This window comes from Zea mays, chromosome 6 (genome assembly GCF_902167145.1).
Source record: "Zea mays cultivar B73 chromosome 6, Zm-B73-REFERENCE-NAM-5.0, whole genome shotgun sequence".
NCBI classification, from domain to species: Eukaryota; Viridiplantae; Streptophyta; class Magnoliopsida; order Poales; family Poaceae; genus Zea; species Zea mays.
This window is the reverse complement of record NC_050101.1, coordinates 176,171,808-176,194,359: the sequence shown is the minus strand read 5'-3', so window position 1 is coordinate 176,194,359 and position 22,552 is coordinate 176,171,808. Positions and strand designations below refer to the sequence as shown.

The following is a 22,552-nucleotide window of genomic DNA, read 5'->3' as shown; positions in this document are numbered from 1 at the left end:
CACAACTAACATTTAGTTTGTTAGCTAACTCAACCTAGCTAATAATTTATTAGTTGGCTAACTATTAGCTCTAGCGTTCCAAACAGAGTCTAAACTTTTCTAAATAAGGGGTGTTTGGGAGTGAAGTTTTTTCACAGTTTTTAGAAAAAAAACTACAATATTATCAAATGTTGCAGTATTTTAAACAGAGTGGTGTTTGGCAAGCTAGCTAAAATCTCAGTTTTTAAAACTGAAGTATTGCAAACAATGTAGTTATTTTAAGATATTCTAAACTTAGGTCCGGACCTCAGTTTTCAAAACAGTAGTATTTTAAACTATGAGATTGTTATGACTAAAGTGTATTGTAGTATTTTAAAAACTGCGGGTTTTTTCTAACAGAGCCTAAGGCCCCGTTTAGTTCGCTTTTCCTACTTGCTTTTGCTTTAAAAAAGTAAAGCTAAACTAAATGGGTCTAATTTGCAGCAACTTATCCCACCACAACTTACTTTTTGCAGTAGAAATCCCACAGCTGCTAGGGGTTGCTTTTGCTCCGTTGAACTGAACATTGTACAAATTTATAAATGTAATGATTAGTTTTATATGCAGAGATCACGCCATTATAATTATTTTACGTACAAACAACATATAAAGGTCTTAGGGACATTACATATAATTTATATTAAATCCACAGTTTTACAACAGTTTCAATCAAACAACTTTCAGTTTTTTCACATCCGTCAGCTCACAACAACACAACCTAAGGTGTGTTTGGTTGAGGAGTGGAGGAGAATGGAGCGTCTCCATTCAAGTTTTTTTTGGATGTTTGGTTTCCAACAAAAAAGGAGCTGAGCGGCTTCTAGAGTCTCCATATAAAAATTTACCATAAATAGTTGAAGTACTCCCGCTCCACCAAAATAATCGGATGCGAGCTTTCTCTCGGACGCGAGCGCTCTTCTTCCTCTTCTCTCCTCTACATTCATGACTCTCCAACCAAATAAAGAACAGAACAACTTCGTTCTATTTTACTCTTCAACAAAAAAAAATAGAATGTCTCTGTTTTGCTTGCTAAATGGAGAATATGACGACCCTATTCTTCAAAACTAAAATGAAACCACTACATTTTAATTGAGTCTCAAACCAAACCCACCTAAGTCCAGCGAACCGAGATCGGGCGGAAGGGGCTGACAGTTTGGGTCGATTATCGGCCTATAAGCTACAAATCAAATCACCTTTCTGGACCGTTAGAGGATCCGACGCACGGAGCCTTTGCCGGCGGCAGCCTAGTACGCTGTACGGCTGTAGTCGCTGCCAAAAGGAGAGGCGGAGACTCTTGAACTGGAGGCGTGATGGAGGCGAAGCAGGCGGCGGCTGCGGTCGACCGGCTCTCCTCCCTCCCGGCGGAGCTGCAGGACGAGATCCTCGTCCGCCTCGACCTCCGGGACGCCGTGCGCACCTCTGCGCTCTCCCGCACCTGGCGGGACCTCTGGAAGTCGCTCTCGGTGCTCTCCCTCTCCTTCCCCGTCGGCACGCAGCCCTCAGTCGTCGACAGTATCCTCCTCCCCTACATAGGCCCTCGCGTCTCCCTATTCGACTTCTGCGTCAACGAGGCGTCTGTCGGCCGCATCGACGACTGGCTCGTCGCGCTCTCCCGCTGCCGCGTTGAGTCCATCCACATATCTAACAGACTCGGATCATGCGACTACTTCAACCTCCACTCCTCAATCTTCTCATTAGGTGATCTCGTGTCCCTGCGGCTGGAAGGCTGCAACATCCCACCCCTCCCTGTAGGATTCGCCGGCTTTCCTGCGCTCCAGGAGCTAGACCTCGCCTTTGTTAACTTCCCATCGAACGAGGACAAACAGTTGGAGGCTATCATTCGTCGGTCGCCCTTGCTTCATACCCTGTTTATGTGTAATGTGTGCATCCCTGATGGTTACCCAGACTCAGTGATTGAGGCGCCCAATCTCCGTGTGCTGTCATTCGTTTCAGAGTATGACTATGGATGCCGATTTGGAGAGCTGCCGTGTCTCGAGTATGCCGACATTGATGCGTTATTCTGTCCGCAGCATGAACATGATTATGGATTTTTCCTTGCTCGGTTTGCTCACGTTCAAAGGCTCACCATCTTCTGTCCAGTACGCTATTTTTACTTTGTTCTCCTTATTATGTGCTTTGTTATAAATCAAGGCTGAAACGCTAGCGATTGGCTCAAGCTGATTACATAGTTCAGAAATATAACGTCGTCTCCTATACTTGTGAAATAGCATGAAAAGCTACACTAATTATTAATAATAAAAAAAGAAACAATCCTTTCATTCCTGCCTTACTTCCATCTGCCTGTGGTCCTTTGTTTCGCAGAAATCCCATCCATATTTCTAGACCTTGTATGGCTTTTATCCACTTTTTGTCACAGGCTGCCGATGTTAACATGCCGTACACACTTCCATTCACCTTTTATAACCTGAAGAACTTGGAGTTATGTCTGAACTTCGGTGAAATGGACTCCATTTTGTTCATGTTTACCTTGCTAAGGAGCTGTCGCAACCTTCAGGGCATAGAAATAGAGGTAGTAATATAATGCTGGATGCTGCCTTAATTTGGGATATCTCTATGACACTGTATGAAGGTTCATCTCCTTGTTTACAACTGATTTCCTTATATTGATGAAGTCGCAGGACATCGATCAGAGTTTTGAGGCAGATTGGGAGTTCTTAAATGCTCTGTGGACTCATGACATGTGTTCCGATCTTCAAACTGTGCACATGATGTGTATCAGTTGGCTTCCAAATGAAATTTCATTTATGAAGCTTATGCTCTCTAAAGCAACTGTTCTTCGCACATTAGATGTTGATAGACACCCTGCTGATTTTGATGATCCCATAATTGACATGCTAACATGCAAAAGAGCTTCAGCTCAAGCTCGTGTCCTGTTTGGAGGTAAAGAAATATTATTATGGGTCTAAAAGTTAATATAGTATATTTATCATTTTCCCAGTCAAAGTTAGTAGATATTACTCATGATGTACTTTTGTGAGTTTGTGTATTGTACAAGTGAGAGTGTATTATATTTCGTCAAAAAGTTTGACCTGCTGAGGAAAGATGATCTACATAAGACCTATGCTGAATACTTTGCTGAAGTTCTCTATGGCCCATTAAGACTTTAGAACTTGACCTTAATATTGTCGGTAACGAGGCAGCCATGGTCTCCAAGACTCCATTGCATGATATCTTATTTTTCCAGCAATATTCAAGACCTTCTCCCTTTGCTTCCCATAGGGATCATCTGGATTCTGTTACAAATAGCAAACATATTACATCAGCTTTCAACTGAAGTTGCAAACCTTAAGAGCTGATTTGGTGGATAGGGATCACGTAGCAAGGGGATTCATCCCCCATAGATCCCCTCGTGATCTCTATCCACCAAATCAGCCCTAAGATGATTTCTCAGCCCTTTTACGTAATGGGAGCACCAAGCAACCCACATGCAAAAGAACTAGGTTAAGGATATAAAAGAACAGCTGAGAGACGATACTATCTAAAGTATTACTACTAGAATCTTCATAGAATTCCCATCCAGCACAAAGATAAAAGGATGCTAGCATTTTTTTTCCTTTTATACAGTTATATTTGAGTACCCCTTTTTCCTTTCCATGTCGATGTAGTTCATTTTCATGAGGTGGCTGCAGATATCTAAGGAGTATCACGCAGCCCTCAGAAACAATTCTACTCAAAGCCTGTTCCATTAATGATCAGTGCTTTCTCTGTTTCATATCGGGATACGTTATTGAGTTTTCGTATTAAAGTTTTTTTGGGTCTTAGAGGATTTGAAGAATAATGGGGGAACAGGGAACAAAAAAATAATAGCAGGAGCAGGGAACAAAATTTGGAATCATGAAAAGGATGGAAAGACAACAGAGTTTTTTTGTGTACTCATTATATTGTTTCTTCCAGTTTAAGCATTTCAATTAAGGAATCCAATGGATGTTTGATTTTTGCATACATAGCACTATGCATATGTTTCCACAAACCATTGAGGTGTTTCTTTTTTGTGGAACCTTCTAAGAGTTTCTTCTCGATAAGACCTTTTAAGAGTTTGTGGTAGAAGATTATATCGGCATACACATAAACGCAATGATCTCTGTATACTGTGTTTGGTCTACTTTATGTCTACTTTGATGTAATTTCACAAACTGTTTTCCTTGTGCAGGTTTGGAGCAACAGTGGTAGTTGAGGTGGTGTATTACTGAGTGCAAGATTGGTTCACTTGAATGATACAAGACCCGCTTTCCCTGCTCCCTGCTGAAGTGTTTTTTTTTGTTTTTCTCCATCATCACCATGATACACGAATCATGTAGAAAATGGCTTATCCAGGGAACTGGCATGATTTGTTTGTCTTGTTCAGATGAAGCTGATTTGGTATTGGTTGTTCACTAGATCAGTAGAGATATTCGTGGCAGCAAGCGCCCAGAGTCGATTGGTTAACGAAGCATACCTCCAAACTTGCCTGAGTAGGTGAAATTCGGCTACCCATTCGTTAGAACTTGTTGCTTGCCAAGCAGAGCTCATGCAATAAGCAATCCATGGGGGGTTTTGTTTCTAGCTAAATTTCTTCTCTGTTTAGTGAAAGCTTCTCCCCTTTACTTCATACTCCTGTTTGTATTGTTGTCCGGTTCCAGTTAACGTGCCGAATCTATTTCCAACATTAGTTTCCCTGATTTTGCCTCTGTCTATTTCCAACATTAGTTTCCTTAATTTTGCTTGGTTTTGACGTTGTTGCATCAACATTGTTGCTGTTGATGTTGCTTGGGCTCCGAAACGGTGTGACGCTGTGGCGTTCCATGCCCATGCTCGTTTATGTAAGTAGAGGTACTCTAACTCTCATCAAGAGGATGACACTATGAGTTGGGGCAATTTTCTGTTTATTTCCTCAAACACTACACAATGTCATACCCGTCTAAGGGTTGGGATACATATTTATAGCCCAAGGGGCTGCAGCATATGCTTCCTAGAGTTGCGAATATGCTGTCCTACAAACTGCACTAATCACTAGGTGTTGTTGTACTCTAGTCAAAAGAAAAACTGCAGCAAGCTGCTGTCCTCCAAAAGCTGGAAAATGAAAAGTAGATGTCTGCAGCACGCTGTCCTTGCAGTCAAAAGACTGCTGCTGTGTTGTCTGCCGCAGTCCTTGCTGTCTGTCGTAGTCCTTGCAGTCAAAAACTGTTGTTGCTGCTGTCCTACAGCAGAGATGCTGTGCGAACTGTCCTCCACACGAAGACCACATGATTTATTCCATCATTCTCCCCTAAGTCTTGTGCGTCGCCTTGTGGAAAAGTTGAGTCATTCCAGACCTAGAACAAAGCTAAAAAAACTTGATTCTCCCAAGGGGCTTGGTGAGCAGATCCGCAAGCTGGTCCTTGGTGTTGATGTAGCGAGCCTTGATGCTTCCTTCTATCAAACAGTCACGGATGAAGTGGTACCTCACCCGGATGTGCTTGCTCCGTTCATGGAACACGGGGTTCTTGGCCAACGCCAGGGCGGACTAGCTGTCCACCCGGAGTTCCACTGCTCCAACGTCTCTCTCGAGGAGATCACCGAGCAGACGAGCAAGCCAGAGCGCCTGAGTTGAAGCGGTGGAGGCCGCTATGTACTCGGTCTCGTAGCTGGACATGGCCACCACCTGCTACTTGACCGACTGCCAGTTGATGGAGCACTTGCCGAGAAAGAAGAGGATCCCGCTTGTGCTCTTGCTGGTGTCGATGTCACCGGCGTGGTCGCTGTCGCTGTACCCGACAAGGCGTGCCTACCTAGGGCACCTCGGGTAGTAGAGACCGTGGTCGAGAGTCCCCGCAACATAGCGGATGATCCTCTTCACAACCTGCTCATGCTCTGTCGTCGGTCGCTGCAGAAACCGACTAACGTAGCCGACGGAGTATGCCAAGTCAGGTCGTGTGTGGACGAGGTAGCGAAGGCTCCCCACAAGACGCCGGTACTGTGTAGCGTCCACCTCCTCCATCGTGTTGTCGCGACTCAGCTTCAGCCTCTCCTCCATCGGAGTGAGAGCTGGGTTGCAGTCGGTGAGCCCAGCCAGCTCAACAATGTGCTTGGCGTAGGCGGTCTGGCGAAGTGTTATCCCGGAGTCTCCCTGGTGCACCTCAATCCCCAGGTAGAAGGAGAGATGCCCTAGGTCACTCATTTGGAAGGTGGTCGTCATCTCTTCCTTGAACGCTGCGACCTCTGTATCCTTGGCGCCGGTGATCACCAAGTCGTCGACTTAGACACCCACCAGCAGGGCATTTTCTCCATTGCCCCGCCGATAGATGGTCGCCTCGTGCGGTCTTGGCATGAAGCCCATCCTCTTGAGAATGGAATCTAGCTTGACATTCCACGCCCTCGGTGCCTGCCGCAAGCCGTAGAGGGCCTTGCGCAGGCGCAACACCTTGCCTTCCTTGTCAGGGATCGCAAAACCTGGCGGCTGGTGTACGTAGACTTCTTCCTTTAAGTCGTCGTTAAGAAACGCCGACTTGACGTCCATGTGATGAACGTGTCAGCCCTTCTGGGCTGACAGTGCAAGGAGGAGTCGCACGGATTCCATATATGCCACGGAGGCGAAAGCATCGTCGAAGTCGATCCCCTCCTGCTGTAAGAAATCGCGTGCCACCAAGCGAGTCTTATGCTTGACGATGGCGCCGGATTCATCCCTCTTCAGTTTGAACACCCACTTAAGGGTGATCGCGCGATGACCATGAGGGAGATCAGCGAGCTCCCAAGTGCGGTTCGTCTCAACCGCGTCCATCTCCGACTGCATCGCGGCACGCCAAGCCGCATGTTTCTCGGCCTCCGCGAAAGATCGAGGCTCACCATCGTCGCATGCAAGATGCAACTCTCCTGCCAAAATGCGAGACGCCGGGCCTGGCACCGACGGGTCGATGAGAAGGCCCTCCACCCTTCGATACTGCAATGGCTCGCCGTCGTAGCACGCGTCGACGCGCTCCTCATCGTGGGAGAGCGGGATCACGAGCTCCACTAGGTCGTGCTCGACACAAACTGGTGTCGGAAAGGACGTTCCCGGAGAGGGTACCGTCGATGCTGGAGTACGTGGTGGCGAAGAGCTCGTTGTAGCCAGAGTTATGGCTGGAGTGCGTGGTGGTGAAGAGCTCGTTGTAGCCGGAGCTAGAGAGCGTGGCGCTGGAGTCGGTGGAGACTTGGGGGCTAGGGTAGACCTGCTCGGAGAAGAGTTGCCTACTCCCCCAGCTCCCTCAAAGTGGATGTACTCGATGGTGAAGTCGTCGTACGTCGGAGTCGTGCCGTCGTCCACCGCCTTGTCCCACGCCCATCCTCGCCCTTCGTCGAACACTACGTCGTGCGTCGTGCGCACACGCTGTGTTCCTGGGTCAAGGATGTGATAGGCCTTCGAGCCCTCCGCGTAGCTAATGAACACCCCCGGGGTGCTCCTATCGTTGAGCTTGCTGATGTGGCCAAGCTCCTTGGTGAACACGAAGCAGCCGAAGACCCGTAGATGAGAGACCGCCGGCTTGCGCCCATGCCAAGCCTCGTACGGTGTCATCCCGTTGCGAGCCTTGGTGGGCGAGCGGTGGAGGATGTAAACCGCTGTCACCACCGCCTCTCCCCAGAAGACAGCCTGCATTCCTCTCTGCTTGAGGAGAGCCCGAGCCATCCCCACAACCGTCTAGTTGCGTCGCTCGACGACGCTGAAAGGGAATTAGGCTTACACCTATCTCCTAATTGATTTTGGTGGTTGAATTGCCCAACACAAATACTTGGACTAACTAGTTTGCTCTAGATTGTGTGTTCTACAGGTGCCAAAGGTTCATCTACAACTATACTAATTCGACTGTCCGGAATACCGTAGATTATTCCGGACAGGAGAAGCTTTTTGGAAAAACAGGCCAAGCGCGGACCGTCCGGGCTCCTGCGGCGGACCGTCCGCGACACAAGAATGACCCTCGGACAGAACCAATGCAAAAACACAAGTTTCCACTACAGACTGTCCGGAGGAAAAGCAAAGACCGTCCGAGCCCTCGCGCGGACCGTCCGGCCTTAGGCGCGGACCGTCCGGTCGGTAAGAAACCAAAAAACCCGAAGGTGACGGGTTCAGAGAAATGAATTATAGGGGGACTCGCGGACCGTCCGGGGTGCACGACCGGACCGTCCGCGACTGGCTCTGTCTGACATCTGACGACGCATTAAATGCAATATAGCCGTTGATATAGCCGTTACTGCTGACCGTTGCATTTTCAGCCATTGATCTTCAAGGGCGGACCGTCCGCACTAGGAGGGCGGACCGTCCGCGCTCAGCAGAATGGCCCAACGGCTAGGAAGTGGTTGGTGGCTATAAATACCACCCCAACCACCTCCATTCAAGATATCCAAGCATTCCAACCTTCAACATTCAATACAAGAGCTAGCAACCCATTCCAAGACACATTCAAAGCCTCCATCTCTCCAAGTTTCACAATTGAGAAAAGAGATCATTAGTGATTAGTGGCTTGAGAGAGAAAGTGATCCGTGTGTTATTTGTCGCTCTTGTCGCTTGGCGTTTTCAATCGTGCTTTCTTGATTCCTTCATTGCAATCAAACTCACTTGTAATTGAGGCAAGAGACACCAAACTTGTGGTGGTCCTTGTGGGAACTTTGTGTTCCAAGTAATTGAGAAGAGAAAGCTCACTCGATCCGAGGGGTCGTTTGAGAGAGGGAAGGGTTGAAAGAGACCCGGCCTTTGTGGCCTCCTCAACGGGGAGTAGGTTTGCGAGAACCGAACCTCGGTAAAACAAATCCGTGTGTCACACTCTTTATTTGCTTGTGATTTGTTTTGCACCCTCTCTCGCGGACTCGTTTATATTTCTAATGCTAACCCGGCTTGTAGTTGTGTTTATATTTGTAAATTTCAGTTTCGCCCTATTCACCCCCCCTCTAGGCGACTTTCAATTGGTATCAGAGGCCGGTGCTTCATTAGAGCCTAACCGCTCGAAGTGATGTCGGGAGATCACGCCAAGAAGGAGATGGAAACCGGCGAAAAGCCCACTACAAGCCATGGGAGCACTTCATCGGAAGAGTCCCACACCAAAAGGAGGGAGAAGAAGAAGAGCTCCTCCAACAAAGGGAAGGAGAAGAAATCTTCTTCTCACCACAAAGAGAAGAAGGAAAAATCTTCTTCCCACAAGCCGCATCGGAGTAGGGACAAGCAAAAGAGGATGAGGAAAGTGGTCTACTACGAGACCGACACTTCATCAACATCGACCTCCGGCTCCGATGCGCCCTCCGTAACTTCTAAACGCCAAGAGCGTAAGAAGTTTAGTAAGATCCCCCTACACTACCCTCGCATTTCTAAACATGCACCTTTACTTTCCGTCCCATTAGGCAAACCACCAACTTTTGATGGTGAAGATTATGCTAGGTGGAGTGATTTAATGCGATTTCACCTAACCTCACTCCACAAAAGTATATGGGATGTTGTTGAGTTTGGTGCACAGGTACCGTCGGTAGGGGATAAAGACTACGATGAGGATGAGGTGGCCCAAATCGAGCACTTCAACTCTCAAGCGACAACAATACTCCTCGCCTCTTTAAGTAGAGAGGACTATAACAAAGTTCAAGGGTTGAAGAGCGCCAAGGAGGTTTGGGATGTGCTCAAAACCGCGCACGAGGGAGATGAGCTCACAAAGATCACCAAGCGGGAAACGATCGAGGGGGAGCTCGGTCGGTTCCGGCTTCGCAAAGGGGAAGAGCCACAACACATGTACAACCGGCTCAAGACTTTGGTGAACCAAGTGCGCAACCTCGGGAGCAAAAAGTGGGATGGCCACGAGGTGGTTAAGGTTATTCTAAGATCTCTTATTTTCCTTAACCCCACTCAAGTTCAATTAATTCGTGGCAACCCAAGATATACACTAATGACCCCCGAGGAAGTAATCGGGCATTTTGTAAGTTTTGAGTGCATGATCGAAGGCTCGAGGAAGATCAACGAGCTTGATGATCCATCTACATCGGAAGCTCAACCCGTCGCATTCAAGGCGACGGAAGAGAAGAAGGAGGAGTCTACACCAAGTAGACAACCAATTGACGCCTCCAAGCTTGACAATGAGGAGATGGCGCTCGTCATCAAGGGCTTCCGCCAAATCCTCAAACAAAGGAGGGGGAAAGACTACAAGTCCCGCTCCAAGAAGGTTTGCTACAAATGTGGTAAGCCCGGTCATTTTATTGCTAAATGTCCTATATCAAGTGACAGTGACCGAGGCGACGACAAGAAGGGGAGAAGAAAGGAGAAGAAGAGGTACTACAAGAAGAAGGGCGGCGATGCCCATGTTTGTCGGGAGTGGGACTCCGATGAAAGCTCTAGCGACTCCTCCGACGACGAGGATGCCGCCAACATCGCCGTCACCAAGGGACTTCTCTTCCCCAACGTCGGCCACAAGTGCCTCATGGCAAAGGACGGCCAAAGGAAGAAGGTAAAATCAAGATCCTCCACTAAATATGAAACCTCTAGTGATGAAAATGCTAGTGATGAGGAGGATAATTTACGTACTCTTTTTGCCAACCTCAACATGCAACAAAAGGAAAAACTTAATGAATTGATTAGTGCCATCCATGAAAAGGATGATCTCTTGGACACCCAAGAGGACTTCCTTATTAAAGAAAATAAGAAGCATGTTAAGGTTAAAAATGCTTATGCTCTAGAAATTGAGAAATGTGAAAAATTATCTAGTGAGCTAAGCACTTGCCGTGAGATGATTGACAACCTTAGGAATGAAAATGCTAGTTTAAATGCTAAGGTTGATTCACATGTTTGTAATGTTTCAATTCCCAATCCTAGAGATAATAATGATGATTTGCTTGCTAGGATTGAAGAATTAAACATTTCTCTTGCTAGCCTTAAAATAGAAAATGAAAACTTATTTGCTAAGGCTAAAGAACTAGATGTTTGCAATACTACCATTTCCAATCTTAGAGATAAAAATGATATTCTTCATGCTAAGATTGTTGAACTTAATTCTTGCAAACCCTCTACATCTATTGTTGAGCATGTATCTATTTGTACTAAATGTAGAGATGTTGATATTAATGCTATTCATGATCATATGGCTTTAATTAAACAACAAAATGATCACATAGCAAAACTAGATGCTAAAATTGCCGAGCACAACTTAGAAAATGAGAAATTTAAATTTGCTCGTAGCATGCTTTATAATGGGAGACGCCCGGGCATCAAGGATGGCATTGGCTTCCAAAGGGGGGACAATGTCAAACTTGATGCCCTTCCTAAAAGATTGTCTAATTTTGTTAAGGGCAAGGCTCCCATGCCTCAGGATAACGAGGGTTACATTTTATACCCTGCCGGTTATCCCGAGAGCAAAATTAGGAGAATTCATTCTAGGAAGTCTCACTCTGGCCCTAATCATGCTTTCATGTATAAGGGTGAGACATCTAGCTCTAGGCAACCAACCCATGCTAAGTTGCCTAGAAAGAAAACTCCTAGTGCATCAAATGAACAAAACATTTCATTTAAAACCTTTGATGCATCGTATGTTTTGACTAACAAATCCGGCAAGGTAGTTGCCAAATATGTTGGGGGCAAGCACAAGGGGTCAAAGACTTGTGTTTGGGTACCCAAAGTTCTTGTGTCTAATGCCAAAGGACCCAAAACTATTTGGGTACCTAAAGTCAAGAACTAAACTTGTTTTGTAGGTTTATGCATCCGGGGGCTCAAGTTGGATACTCGACAGCGGGTGCACAAACTACATGACAGGGGAGAAGAAAATGTTCTCCTCCTATGAGAAAAACCAAGATCCCCAACGAGCTATTACATTCGGGGATGGAAATCAAGGTTTGGTCAAAGGTCTTAGTAAAATTGCTATATCTCCTGACCATTCCATTTCAAATGTTTTTCTTGTAGATTCATTAGATTACAATTTGCTTTCTGTTTCCCAATTATGTCAAATGGGCTACAACTGTCTATTCACTGATATAGGTGTTACTGTCTTTAGAAGAAGTGATGATTCAATAGCATTTAAGGGAGTGTTAGAGGGCCAGCTATACTTGGCAGATTTTGATAGAGCTGAACTCGACACTTGCTTAATTGCTAAGACTAACATGGGTTGGCTCTGGCACCGCCGACTAGCCCATGTTGGAATGAAGAATCTTCACAAGCTTCTAAAGGGAGAACACATTTTAGGATTAACAAATGTTCATTTTGAGAAAGACAGGATTTGTAGCGCATGCCAAGCAGGGAAGCAAGTTGGCACTCATCATCCACATAAGAACATAATGACGACCGACAGGCCACTGGAGCTCCTGCACATGGATCTATTCGGCCCGATCGCTTACATAAGCATCGGCGGGAGTAAGTACTGTCTAGTTATTGTGGATGATTATTCTCGCTTCACTTGGGTATTCTTTCTACAGGAAAAATCTCAAACCCAAGAGACCTTAAAGGGATTCTTGAGACGGGCTCAAAATGAGTTCGGCTTAAGGATCAAGAAAATAAGAAGCGACAACGGGACGGAGTTCAAGAACTCTCAAATCGAAGGCTTTCTTGAGGAGGAGGGCATCAAGCATGAGTTCTCTTCTCCCTACACGCCACAACAAAATGATGTAGTGGAGAGGAAGAATCGAACTCTATTGGACATGGCAAGGACCATGCTTGATGAGTACAAGACTTCGGATCGGTTTTGGGCCGAGGCGGTCAACACCGCCTGCTACGCCATCAACCGGTTATATCTTCACTGAATCCTCAAGAAGACATCATACGAACTCCTAACCGGTAAAAAGCCCAATATTTCATATTTTAGAGTCTTTGGTAGCAAATGTTTTATTCTTGTTAAGAGAGGTAGAAAATCTAAATTTGCTCCTAAGACTGTAGAAGGCTTTTTACTTGGTTATGACTCAAACACAAGGGCATATAGGGTCTTTAACAAGTCCACTGGACTAGTTGAAGTCTCATGTGACGTTGTGTTTGATGAGACTAATGGCTCTCAAGTAGAGCAAGTTGATCTTGATGAGATAGGTGAAGAAGAGGCTCCATGCATCGCGCTAAGGAACATGTCCATTGGGGATGTGTGTCCCAAGGAATCCGAAGAGCCTCCAAATGCACAAGATCAACCATCCTCCTCCACACAAGCATTTCCACCAACTCAAAATGAGGATGAAGCTCAAGTTGATGAAGTAGAAGATCAAGCAAATGAGCCACCTCAAGATAATGGCAATGATCAAGGGGGAGATGCAAATGAGGAAGACAAGGAGGAAGAGGAACAAAGGCCGCCACACCCAAGAGTCCACCAAGCAATTCAACGAGATCACCCCGTCGACACCATCCTCGGCGACATTCATAAGGGGGTAACTACTCGATCTCGTGTTGCCCATTTTTGTGAACATTACTCGTTTGTTTCCTCTATTGAGCCACACAGGGTAGAGGAAGCACTCCTAGATTCGGATTGGGTGGTGGCGATGCAAGAGGAGCTCAACAACTTCACTAGGAATTAGGTATGGCATTTAGTTCCACGTCCTAATCAAAATGTTGTAGGAACCAAATGGGTCTTCCGCAACAAACAAGACGAGCATGGTGTGGTGACAAGGAACAAAGCTCGACTTGTGGCCAAGGGATACTCCCAAGTCGAAGGTTTGGATTTCGGTGAAACCTATGCACCCGTAGCTAGGCTTGAGTCAATTCGCATATTATTAGCCTATGCTACTTACCATGGCTTTAAGCTTTATCAAATGGACGTGAAAAGTGCCTTCCTCAATGGACCAATCAAGGAAGAGGTCTATGTTGAGCAACCTCCCGGCTTTGAAGACAGTGAGTATCCTAACCATGTCTATAAGCTCTCTAAGGCGCTTTATGGGCTCAAGCAAGCCCCAAGAGCATGGTATGAATGCCTTAGAGATTTTCTTATTGCAAATGGTTTCAAAGTCGGAAAGGCCGATCCTACACTCTTTACTAAAACTCTTGAAAATGACTTGTTTGTATGCCAAATTTATGTTGATGATATTATATTTGGGTCTACTAACGAGTCTACATGTGAAGAGTTTAGTAGGATCATGACACAGAAGTTCGAAATGTCTATGATGGGGGAGTTGAAGTATTTTCTAGGATTTCAAGTGAAGCAACTCCAAGAGGGCACCTTCATTAGCCAAACAAAGTACACTCAAGACATTCTAAACAAGTTTGGGATGAAGGATGCCAAACCCATCAAGACACCCATGGGAACCAATGGGCATCTCGACCTCGACACGGGAGGTAAGTCCGTGGATCAAAAGGTATACCGGTCGATGATAGGTTCTTTACTCTATTTATGTGCATCTCGACCAGACATTATGCTTTCCGTTTGCATGTGTGCAAGATTCCAAGCCGACCCTAAGGAAGCTCACCTTACGGCCGTAAAACGAATCTTGAGATATTTGGCTTATACTCCTAAGTTTGGGCTTTGGTATCCTAGGGGATCCACATTTGATTTAATTGGTTATTCCGATGTCGATTGGGCGGGGTGTAAAATCAATAGGAAGAGCACATCGGGGACTTGCCAGTTCTTGGGAAGCTCCTTGGTGTCTTGGGCTTCAAAGAAGCAAAATTCGGTCGCTCTTTCCACCGCCGAAGCCGAGTACATTGCCGCAGGCCATTGTTGCGCGCAATTGCTTTGGATGAGGCAAACCCTGCGGGACTACGGTTACAAATTAACCAAAGTCCCTTTGCTATGTGATAATGAGAGTGCAATCAAAATGGCCGACAATCCCGTCGAGCATAGCCGCACTAAACACATAGCCATTCGGTATCATTTTCTTAGGGATCACCAACAAAAGGGAGATATCGAGATTTCTTACATTAATACTAAAGATCAATTAGCCGATATCTTTACCAAGCCACTTGATGAACAAACTTTTAACAAACTTAGGCATGAGCTAAATATTCTTGATTCTAGGAACTTCTTTTGTTAAAATTGCACACATAACTGTTATATATACCTTTGATCATGTCTCTTTCATATGCTATGACTAATGTGTTTTTCAAGTCTATTTCAAACCAAGTCATAGGTGTACTGAAAGGGAATTGGAGTCTTCGGCGAAGACAAAGGCTTCCACTCCGTAACTCATCCTTCGCCGTCGCTCCAAGCCACTCTCCATCTTTGAGGGAGAGAGCAAAAGGACTTCATCTTTGGTATAATCCTAACTCATTTATTTATGACCAAAGGGGAAGATAGCAATCCGAGGGCTCTAATGATTCCGTTTTTGGCGATTCATGCCAAAGGGGGAGAGAGTAAGAGCCCAAAGCAAAAGGACCGCACCACCACCAATTTCAAAAACTTCGTGTTTTTAAAGAATTTTATCAATTGGTATCCTTTTGTGTTCAAAAGGGGGAGTAGTATTTCAAAAATGATATATCAAAACCCTCTTGAAACACTAAGAGGAGGATCTCATTTAGGGGGAGTTTTGTTTAGTCAAAGGAGAAGCATTTGAAACAGGGGGAGAAAATTTCAAATCTTGAAAATGCTTCTCAAAATCTTATTCATTTATCTTTGACTATTTGCAAAAAGTCTTTAAAAAGGATTTACAAAAGAATTTGCAAAAGCAAAACATGTGGTGCAAGCGTGGTCCAAAATGTTAAAAATAAAGAAACAATCCTTACATACTTTATAGGTATTTATATTGGCTAAATTCCAAGCAACCTTTGCACTAACATTATGCAAACTAGTTCAAAATATGCACTTCTATACTTGCTTTGGTTTGTGTTGGCATCAATCACCAAAAAGGGGGAGATTGAAAGGGAATTAGGCTTACACCTATCTCCTAATTGATTTTGGTGGTTGAATTGCCCAACACAAATACTTGGACTAACTAGTTTGCTCTAGATTGTGTGTTCTACAGGTGCCAAAGGTTCATCTACAACTATACTAATTCGACTGTCCGGAATACCGTAGATTATTCCGGACAGGAGAAGCTTTTTGGAAAAACAGGCCAAGCGCGGACCGTCCGGGCTCCTGCGGCGGACCGTCCGCGACACAAGAATGACCCTCGGACAGAACCAATGCAAAAACACAAGTTTCCACTACAGACTGTCCGGAGGAAAAGCAAAGACCGTCCGAGCCCTCGCGCGGACCGTCCGGCCTCAGGCGCGGACCGTCCGGTCGGTAAGAAACCGAAAAACCCGAAGGTGACGGGTTCAGAGAAATGAATTATAGGGGGACTCGCGGACCGTCCGGGGTGCACGACCGGACCGTCCGCGACTGGCTCTGTCTGACATCTGATGACGCATTAAATGCAATATAGCCGTTGATATAGCCGTTACTGCTGACCGTTGCATTTTCAGCCATTGATCTTCAAGGGCGGACCGTCCGCACTAGGAGGGCGGACCGTCCGCGCTCAGCAGAATGGCCCAACGGCTAGGAAGTGGTTGGTGGCTATAAATACCACCCCAACCACCTCCATTCAAGATATCCAAGCATTCCAACCTTCAACATTCAATACAAGAGCTAGCAACCCATTCCAAGACACATTCAAAGCCTCCATCTCTCCAAGTTTCACAATTGAGAAAAGAGATCATTAGTGATTAGTGGCTTGAGAGAGAAAGTGATCCGTGTGTTATTTGTCGCTCTTGTCGCTTGGCGTTTTCAATCGTGCTTTCTTGATTCCTTCATTGCAATCAAACTCACTTGTAATTGAGGCAAGAGACACCAAACTTGTGGTGGTCCTTGTGGGAACTTTGTGTTCCAAGTAATTGAGAAGAGAAAGCTCACTCGATCCGAGGGATCGTTTGAGAGAGGGAAGGGTTGAAAGAGACCCGGCCTTTGTGGCCTCCTCAACAGGGAGTAGGTTTGCGAGAACCGAACCTCGGTAAAACAAATCCGTGTGTCACACTCTTTATTTGCTTGTGATTTGTTTTGCACCCTCTCTCGCGGACTCGTTTATATTTCTAACGCTAACCCGGCTTGTAGTTGTGTTTATATTTGTAAATTTCAGTTTCGCCCTATTCACCCCCCCTCTAGGCGACTTTCAGACGCCGTTCTGCTGTGGGTTGTACAGCGCGGAGTAGTGGCGCTGAATGCCCTCATCCGCGCAGTACGACGCGAACTCAATCGCCGTGAATTCGCCGCTGTTTTCGGTGCGCAGCACGCGCAGCTTGCGGCCGCACTCCGCCTCCGCAGCGACCTGCACACGCCTGATGGCATTCGCAGCCTCTCCCTTGCTGCCAAGGATCATCACCCACATGTAGCGGGAGATATCATCGACGAGCAGCAAGAAGTAGCGTTGTCCTCCTGGTGTGGCTGGTGTCACCGGGCCACACAAGTCCCCATGCACGAGTTCGAGCCTCTCCTTGGCTCGGAAGCTCGACTGCTGGGGAAAGGGGAGCAGTCTCTGCTTTGTCAACACGCAAACATCGCAGAATTGCTCCACATGGTCAAGGCACGGCAGGACTCGTACCATCTCCTTGGCGCTGAGCCGCTTCAGGGCCTCGAAGTTAAGGTGCCCGAAGCGCTCGTGCCACTGCCATGCCCCGTCGTCTCAACGAGCAGCAAGGCAGCAAGGTTGTGCCACCTTCACATTGAGGATGTAAAGCCGATTTGGACTCCTGCGTACCTTGGCAAGGAGGCGACGAGAGGGATCCTAGATCCTCATGACTCCGTGCTCGACCTCCTCACGCGAACCGTTCTCATCCAGCTGTCCTAAGCTGATGATAGAGTTCCTCAACGCGGGGATGTAGTAGACTCCGGTGAGCAGCCTGTGCTCACTAGACGTGGCGGTGAAGACAACTGAGCTGACGCTCTTGATCTCTACGCCGGAGGCGTCCCCAAACTTGACAGAGCCTCGGACGCTAGAGTCAAGCTCGGTGAAGAACTCTCGTCAGCCAGTCATGTGATGAGTGGCACCGGTGTCGAGGCACCATCCTTCGATCATGTCCTTATTGGAGTCATCGCCGAGGAAAGCGCGTGCTTTCGACTCATCAAGGTGGAGGAGTGCCGCTGCGGCCGGTGCTGCTGGAGATGGCTCGATGCTTGCATGTGCCAGGAGCAGGGCCTCCTCCTCTGCCTCCGCCTGTGCGACGTTGGCCTGGTGAAAGGGAATTAGGCTTACACCTAGTTCCTAAATAATTTTGGTGGTTGAATTGCCCAACACAAACAATTGGACTAACTAGTTTGCTCTAGTGTATAAGTTATACAGGTGCTAAAGGTTCACACTTAGCCAATAAAAAGACCAAGAGTTGGGTTCAACAAAAGAGCAAAGGGCCATCCGAAGGCACCTCTGGTCTGGCACACCGGACTGTCCGGTGTGCCACCGGACAGTGTCCGGTGCACCACCGGACATGTCCGGTGCACCAGAGGACTCCAACTCAAACTCGCCACCTTCGGGAATTTCCAGAGGCACTCGCGCTATAATTCACCGGACTGTCCGGTGTACACCGGACAGTGTCCGGTGCGCCAAGGAGGAGCGGCCTCAGGAACTCGCCAGCTTCGGGAAACTCCAACGGCTAGTCCGCTATAATTCACTGGACATGTCCGGTGTGCACCGGACTGTCCGGTGCAACTCCGGAGCAACGGCTATCTCCACGCCAACGGCTACCTGCGGCGCATTAAATGCGCGCGCAGCGCGCGCAGAAGTCAGGCGTGCCCATACTGGCACACCGGACAGTAAACAGTACATGTCCGGTGTGCACCGGACATGCAGGCGGGCCCACAAGTCAGAAGCTTCAACGGTCAGAATCCAACGGAACTGGTGACGTGGCTGGGACACCGGACATGTCCGGTGTGCACCGGACTGTCCGGTGCGCCATCGAACAGACAGCTCCACCAACGGTCACTTTTGGTGGTTGGGGCTATAAATACCCCAACCACCCCACCATTCATTGCATCCAAGTTTTCCAGTTCCCAACTACTACAAGAGCTCTAGCATTCAATTCTAGACACACCAAAGAGATCAAATCCTCTCCTAATTCCACACAACGCTATAGTGACTAGAGAGAGTGATTTGCTTGTGTTCTTTCGAGCTCTTGCGCTTGGATTGCTTTCTTCTTTCTTGATTCTTTCATTGCGATCAAACTCACTTGTAATTAAGGCAAGAGACACCAAACTTGTGGTGGTCCTTGTGGGAACTTTGTGTTCCAAGTGATTGAGAAGAGAAAGCTCACTCGATCCGAGGGATCGTTTGAGAGAGGGAAGGGTTGAAAGAGACCCGGCCTTTGTGGCCTCCTCAACGGGGAGTAGGTTTGCAAGAACCGAACCTCGGTAAAACAAATCCGCGTGTCACACTCTTTATTTGCTTGCAATTTGTTTTGCGCCCTCTCTCGCGGACTCGTTTATATTTCTAACGCTAACCCGGCTTGTAGTTGTGTTTATATTTGTAAATTTCAGTTTCACCCTATTCACCCCCCCCCCTCTAGGCGACTATCAATTGGTGTCAGAGCCCGGTGCTTCATTAGAGCCTAACCGCTCGAAGTGATGTCGGGAGATCACACCAAGAAGGAGATGGAGACCGGCGAAAAGCCCACTACAAGCCACGGGAGCACTTCATCGGAAGAATCCCGCACCAAGAGGACGGAGAAGAAGAAGAGCTCCTCCAACAAAGGGAAGGAGAAGAAATCTTCTTCTCACCATAAAGAGAAGAAGGAAAAATCTTCTTCCCACAAACCGCATCGGAGTGGGGACAAGCAAAAGAGGATGAGGAAAGTAGTCTACTACGAGACCGACACTTCATCAACATCGACCTCCGGCTCCGATGCGCTCTCCGTAACTTCTAAACGCCAAGAGCGTAAGAAGTTTAGTAAGATCCCCCTACACTATCCTCGCATTTCTAAACATGCACCTCTACTTTCCGTCCCATTAGGGAAACCACCAACTTTTGATGGTGAAGATTATGCTAGGTGGAGTGATTTAATGCGATTTCATCTAACCTCACTCCACAAAAGTATATGGGATGTTGTTGAGTTTGGTGCACAGGTACCATCCGTAGGGGATAAAGACTATGATGAGGATGAGGTGGCCCAAATCGAGCACTTCAACTCTCAAGCGACAACAATACTCCTCGCCTCTCTAAGTAGAGAGGAGTATAACAAAGTGCAAGGGTTGAAGAGCGCCAAGGAAGTTTGGGATGTGCTCAAAACCGCTCACGAAGGAGATGAGCTCACAAAGATCACCAAGCGGGAGACGATCGAGGGGGAGCTCGGTCGGTTCCGGCTTCGCAAAGGGGAGGAGCCACAACACATGTACAACCGACTCAAGACCTTGGTGAACCAAGTGCGCAACCTTGGGAGCAAAAAGTGGGATGACCACGAGGTGGTTAAGGTTATTCTAAGATCTCTTATTTTCCTTAACCCCACTCAAGTTCAATTAATTCGTGGTAATCCTAGATATACTAAAATGACCCCCGAGGAAGTTATCGGGAATTTTGTAAGTTTTGAATGCATGATTGAAGGCTCGAGGAAGATCAACGAGCTTGATGATCCCTCCACATCCGAAGCTCAACTCGTCGCATTCAAGGTGACGGAAGAAAAGAAGGAGGAGTCTACACCAAGTCGACAACCAATAGACGCCTCCAAGCTCGACAATGAGGAAATGGCGCTCGTCATCAAGAGCTTCCGCCAAATCCTCAAGCAAAGGAGGGGGAAAGACTACAAGTCCCGCTCCAAGAAAGTTTGCTACAAATGTGGTAAGCCCAGTCATTTTATAGCTAAATGTCCATTATCAAGTGACAGTGACAGGGGCGACGACAAGAAGGGGAGAAGAAAGGAGAAGAAAAGGTACTACAAGAAGAAGGGCGGCGCTGCCCATGTTTGTCGGGAATGGGACTCCGACGAAAGCTCTAGCGACTCCTCCGACGACGAGGACGCCGCCAACATCGCCGTCACCAAAGGACTCCTCTTCCCCAACGTCGGCCACAAGTGCCTCATGGCAAAGGACGGCAAACGGAAGAAGGTTAAATCTAACTCCTCCACTAAATATGAGTCTTCTAGTGATGATAATGCTAGTGATGAGGAGGATAATTTGTGTACCCTTTTTGCCAACCTCAACATGCAACAAAAGGAGAAACTTAATGAATTGATTAGTGCTATTCATGAAAAGGATGACCTTTTGGACACCCAAGAGGACTTCCTTATTAAAGAAAATAAGAAGCATGTTAAGGTTAAAAATGCTTATGCTCTAGAAATTGAGAAATGTCAAAAATTATCTAGTGAGCTAAGCACTTGCCATGAAACAATAAACAACCTTAGAAATGAAAATGCTAATTTGTTAGCTAAGGTTGATTCTCATGTTTACAATGTTTCAATTCCCAACCCTAGAGATAATAATAATGATTTGCTTGCTAGGATTGAAGAATTGAACATTTCTCTTGCTAGTCTTAGATTAGAAAATGAAAATTTGATTGCTAAGGCTAAAGATTTTGATGTTTGCAATGCTACTATTTCCGACCTTAGAAGTAAAAATGAAATATTGCATGCTAAGGTTGTAGAACTAAAATCTTGCAAACCCTCTACATCTACCGTTGAGCACACTTCTATTTGTACTAGATGTAGAGATATTAACATTGATGCTATACATGATCACATGACTTTAATTAAACAACAAAATGATCATATAGCAAAATTAGATGCTAAAATTGCCGAGCATAACTTAGAGAATGAAAAATTTAAATTTGCTAGAAGTATGCTCTATAATGGGAGACGCCCTGGTATCAAGGATGGCATTGGCTTCCAAAGGGGAGACAATGTCAAACTTAATGCCCCTCCTAAAAGATTGTCTAACTTTGTTAAGGGCAAGGCTCCCATGCCTCAGGATAACGAGGGCTACATTTTATACCCTGTCGGTTATCCCGAGGACAAAATTAGGAAAATTCATTCTAGGAAGTCTCACTCTGGTTCTAACCATGCTTTTATGTATAAGAGTGAGACATCTAGATCTAGGCAACCAACCCGTGCTAAGTTGCCTAAGAAGAAAATTCCTACTACATCAAATGAACATAGTCTTTCATTTAAAACTTTTGATGTATCTTATGTGTTGACTAACAAATCCGGCAAAATAGTTGCCAAATATGTTGGGGGCAAGCACAAGGGGTCAAAGACTTGTGTTTGGGTACCCAAAGTTCTTGTGTCTAATGCCAAAGGACCCAAAACCATTTGGGTACCTAAAGTCAAGAACTAAAATTGTTTTGTAGGTTTATGCATCCGGGGGCTCAAGTTGGATACTCGACAGCGGGTGCACAAACCACATGACAGGGGAGAAGAAGATGTTCTCCTCCTACGAGAAAAAACAAAATCCCCAACGAGCTATCACATTCGAGGATGGAAATCAAGGTTTGGTCAAAGGTCTTGGTAAAATAGCTATATCTCCTGACCATTCTATTTCCAATGTTTTTCTTGTAGACTCTTTAGATTACAATTTGCTTTCTGTATCTCAATTATGCAAAATGGGCTACAACTGTCTTTTCACTGATGTAGGTGTCACTGTCTTTAGAAGAAGTGATGATTCAATAGCATTTAAGGGAGTGTTAGAGGGTCAGCTATACTTGGTAGATTTTGATAGAGCTGAACTCGACACTTGCTTAATTGCTAAGACTAACATGGGCTGGCTCTGGCATC

General features: G+C 46.3%; 1 protein-coding gene across 2 annotated transcripts; it reads left to right on the top strand.

Moving 5' to 3' along the window:
* The first annotated feature begins 1,053 nt into the window (after nucleotides 1-1,053).
* Nucleotides 1,054-4,703, top strand: LOC103630737 (F-box/FBD/LRR-repeat protein At1g13570). 2 transcript variants are annotated; one of them, XM_008651792.4, is made up of 4 exons: nucleotides 1,054-2,114; nucleotides 2,393-2,545; nucleotides 2,655-2,916; nucleotides 4,187-4,703. In XM_008651792.4, the coding sequence occupies exons 1-4, from the start codon at nucleotides 1,326-1,328 to the stop codon at nucleotides 4,204-4,206; spliced, it is 1,224 nt and encodes a 407-aa protein (XP_008650014.1). In that variant the 5' UTR covers nucleotides 1,054-1,325; the 3' UTR covers nucleotides 4,207-4,703. The 2 variants fall into 2 exon arrangements, with proteins under 2 accessions (XP_008650014.1, XP_008650013.1); XM_008651791.4 differs by having other exon boundaries at nucleotides 1,064-2,114; nucleotides 2,649-2,916.
* The last annotated feature ends 17,849 nt before the right edge of the window (nucleotides 4,704-22,552 follow it).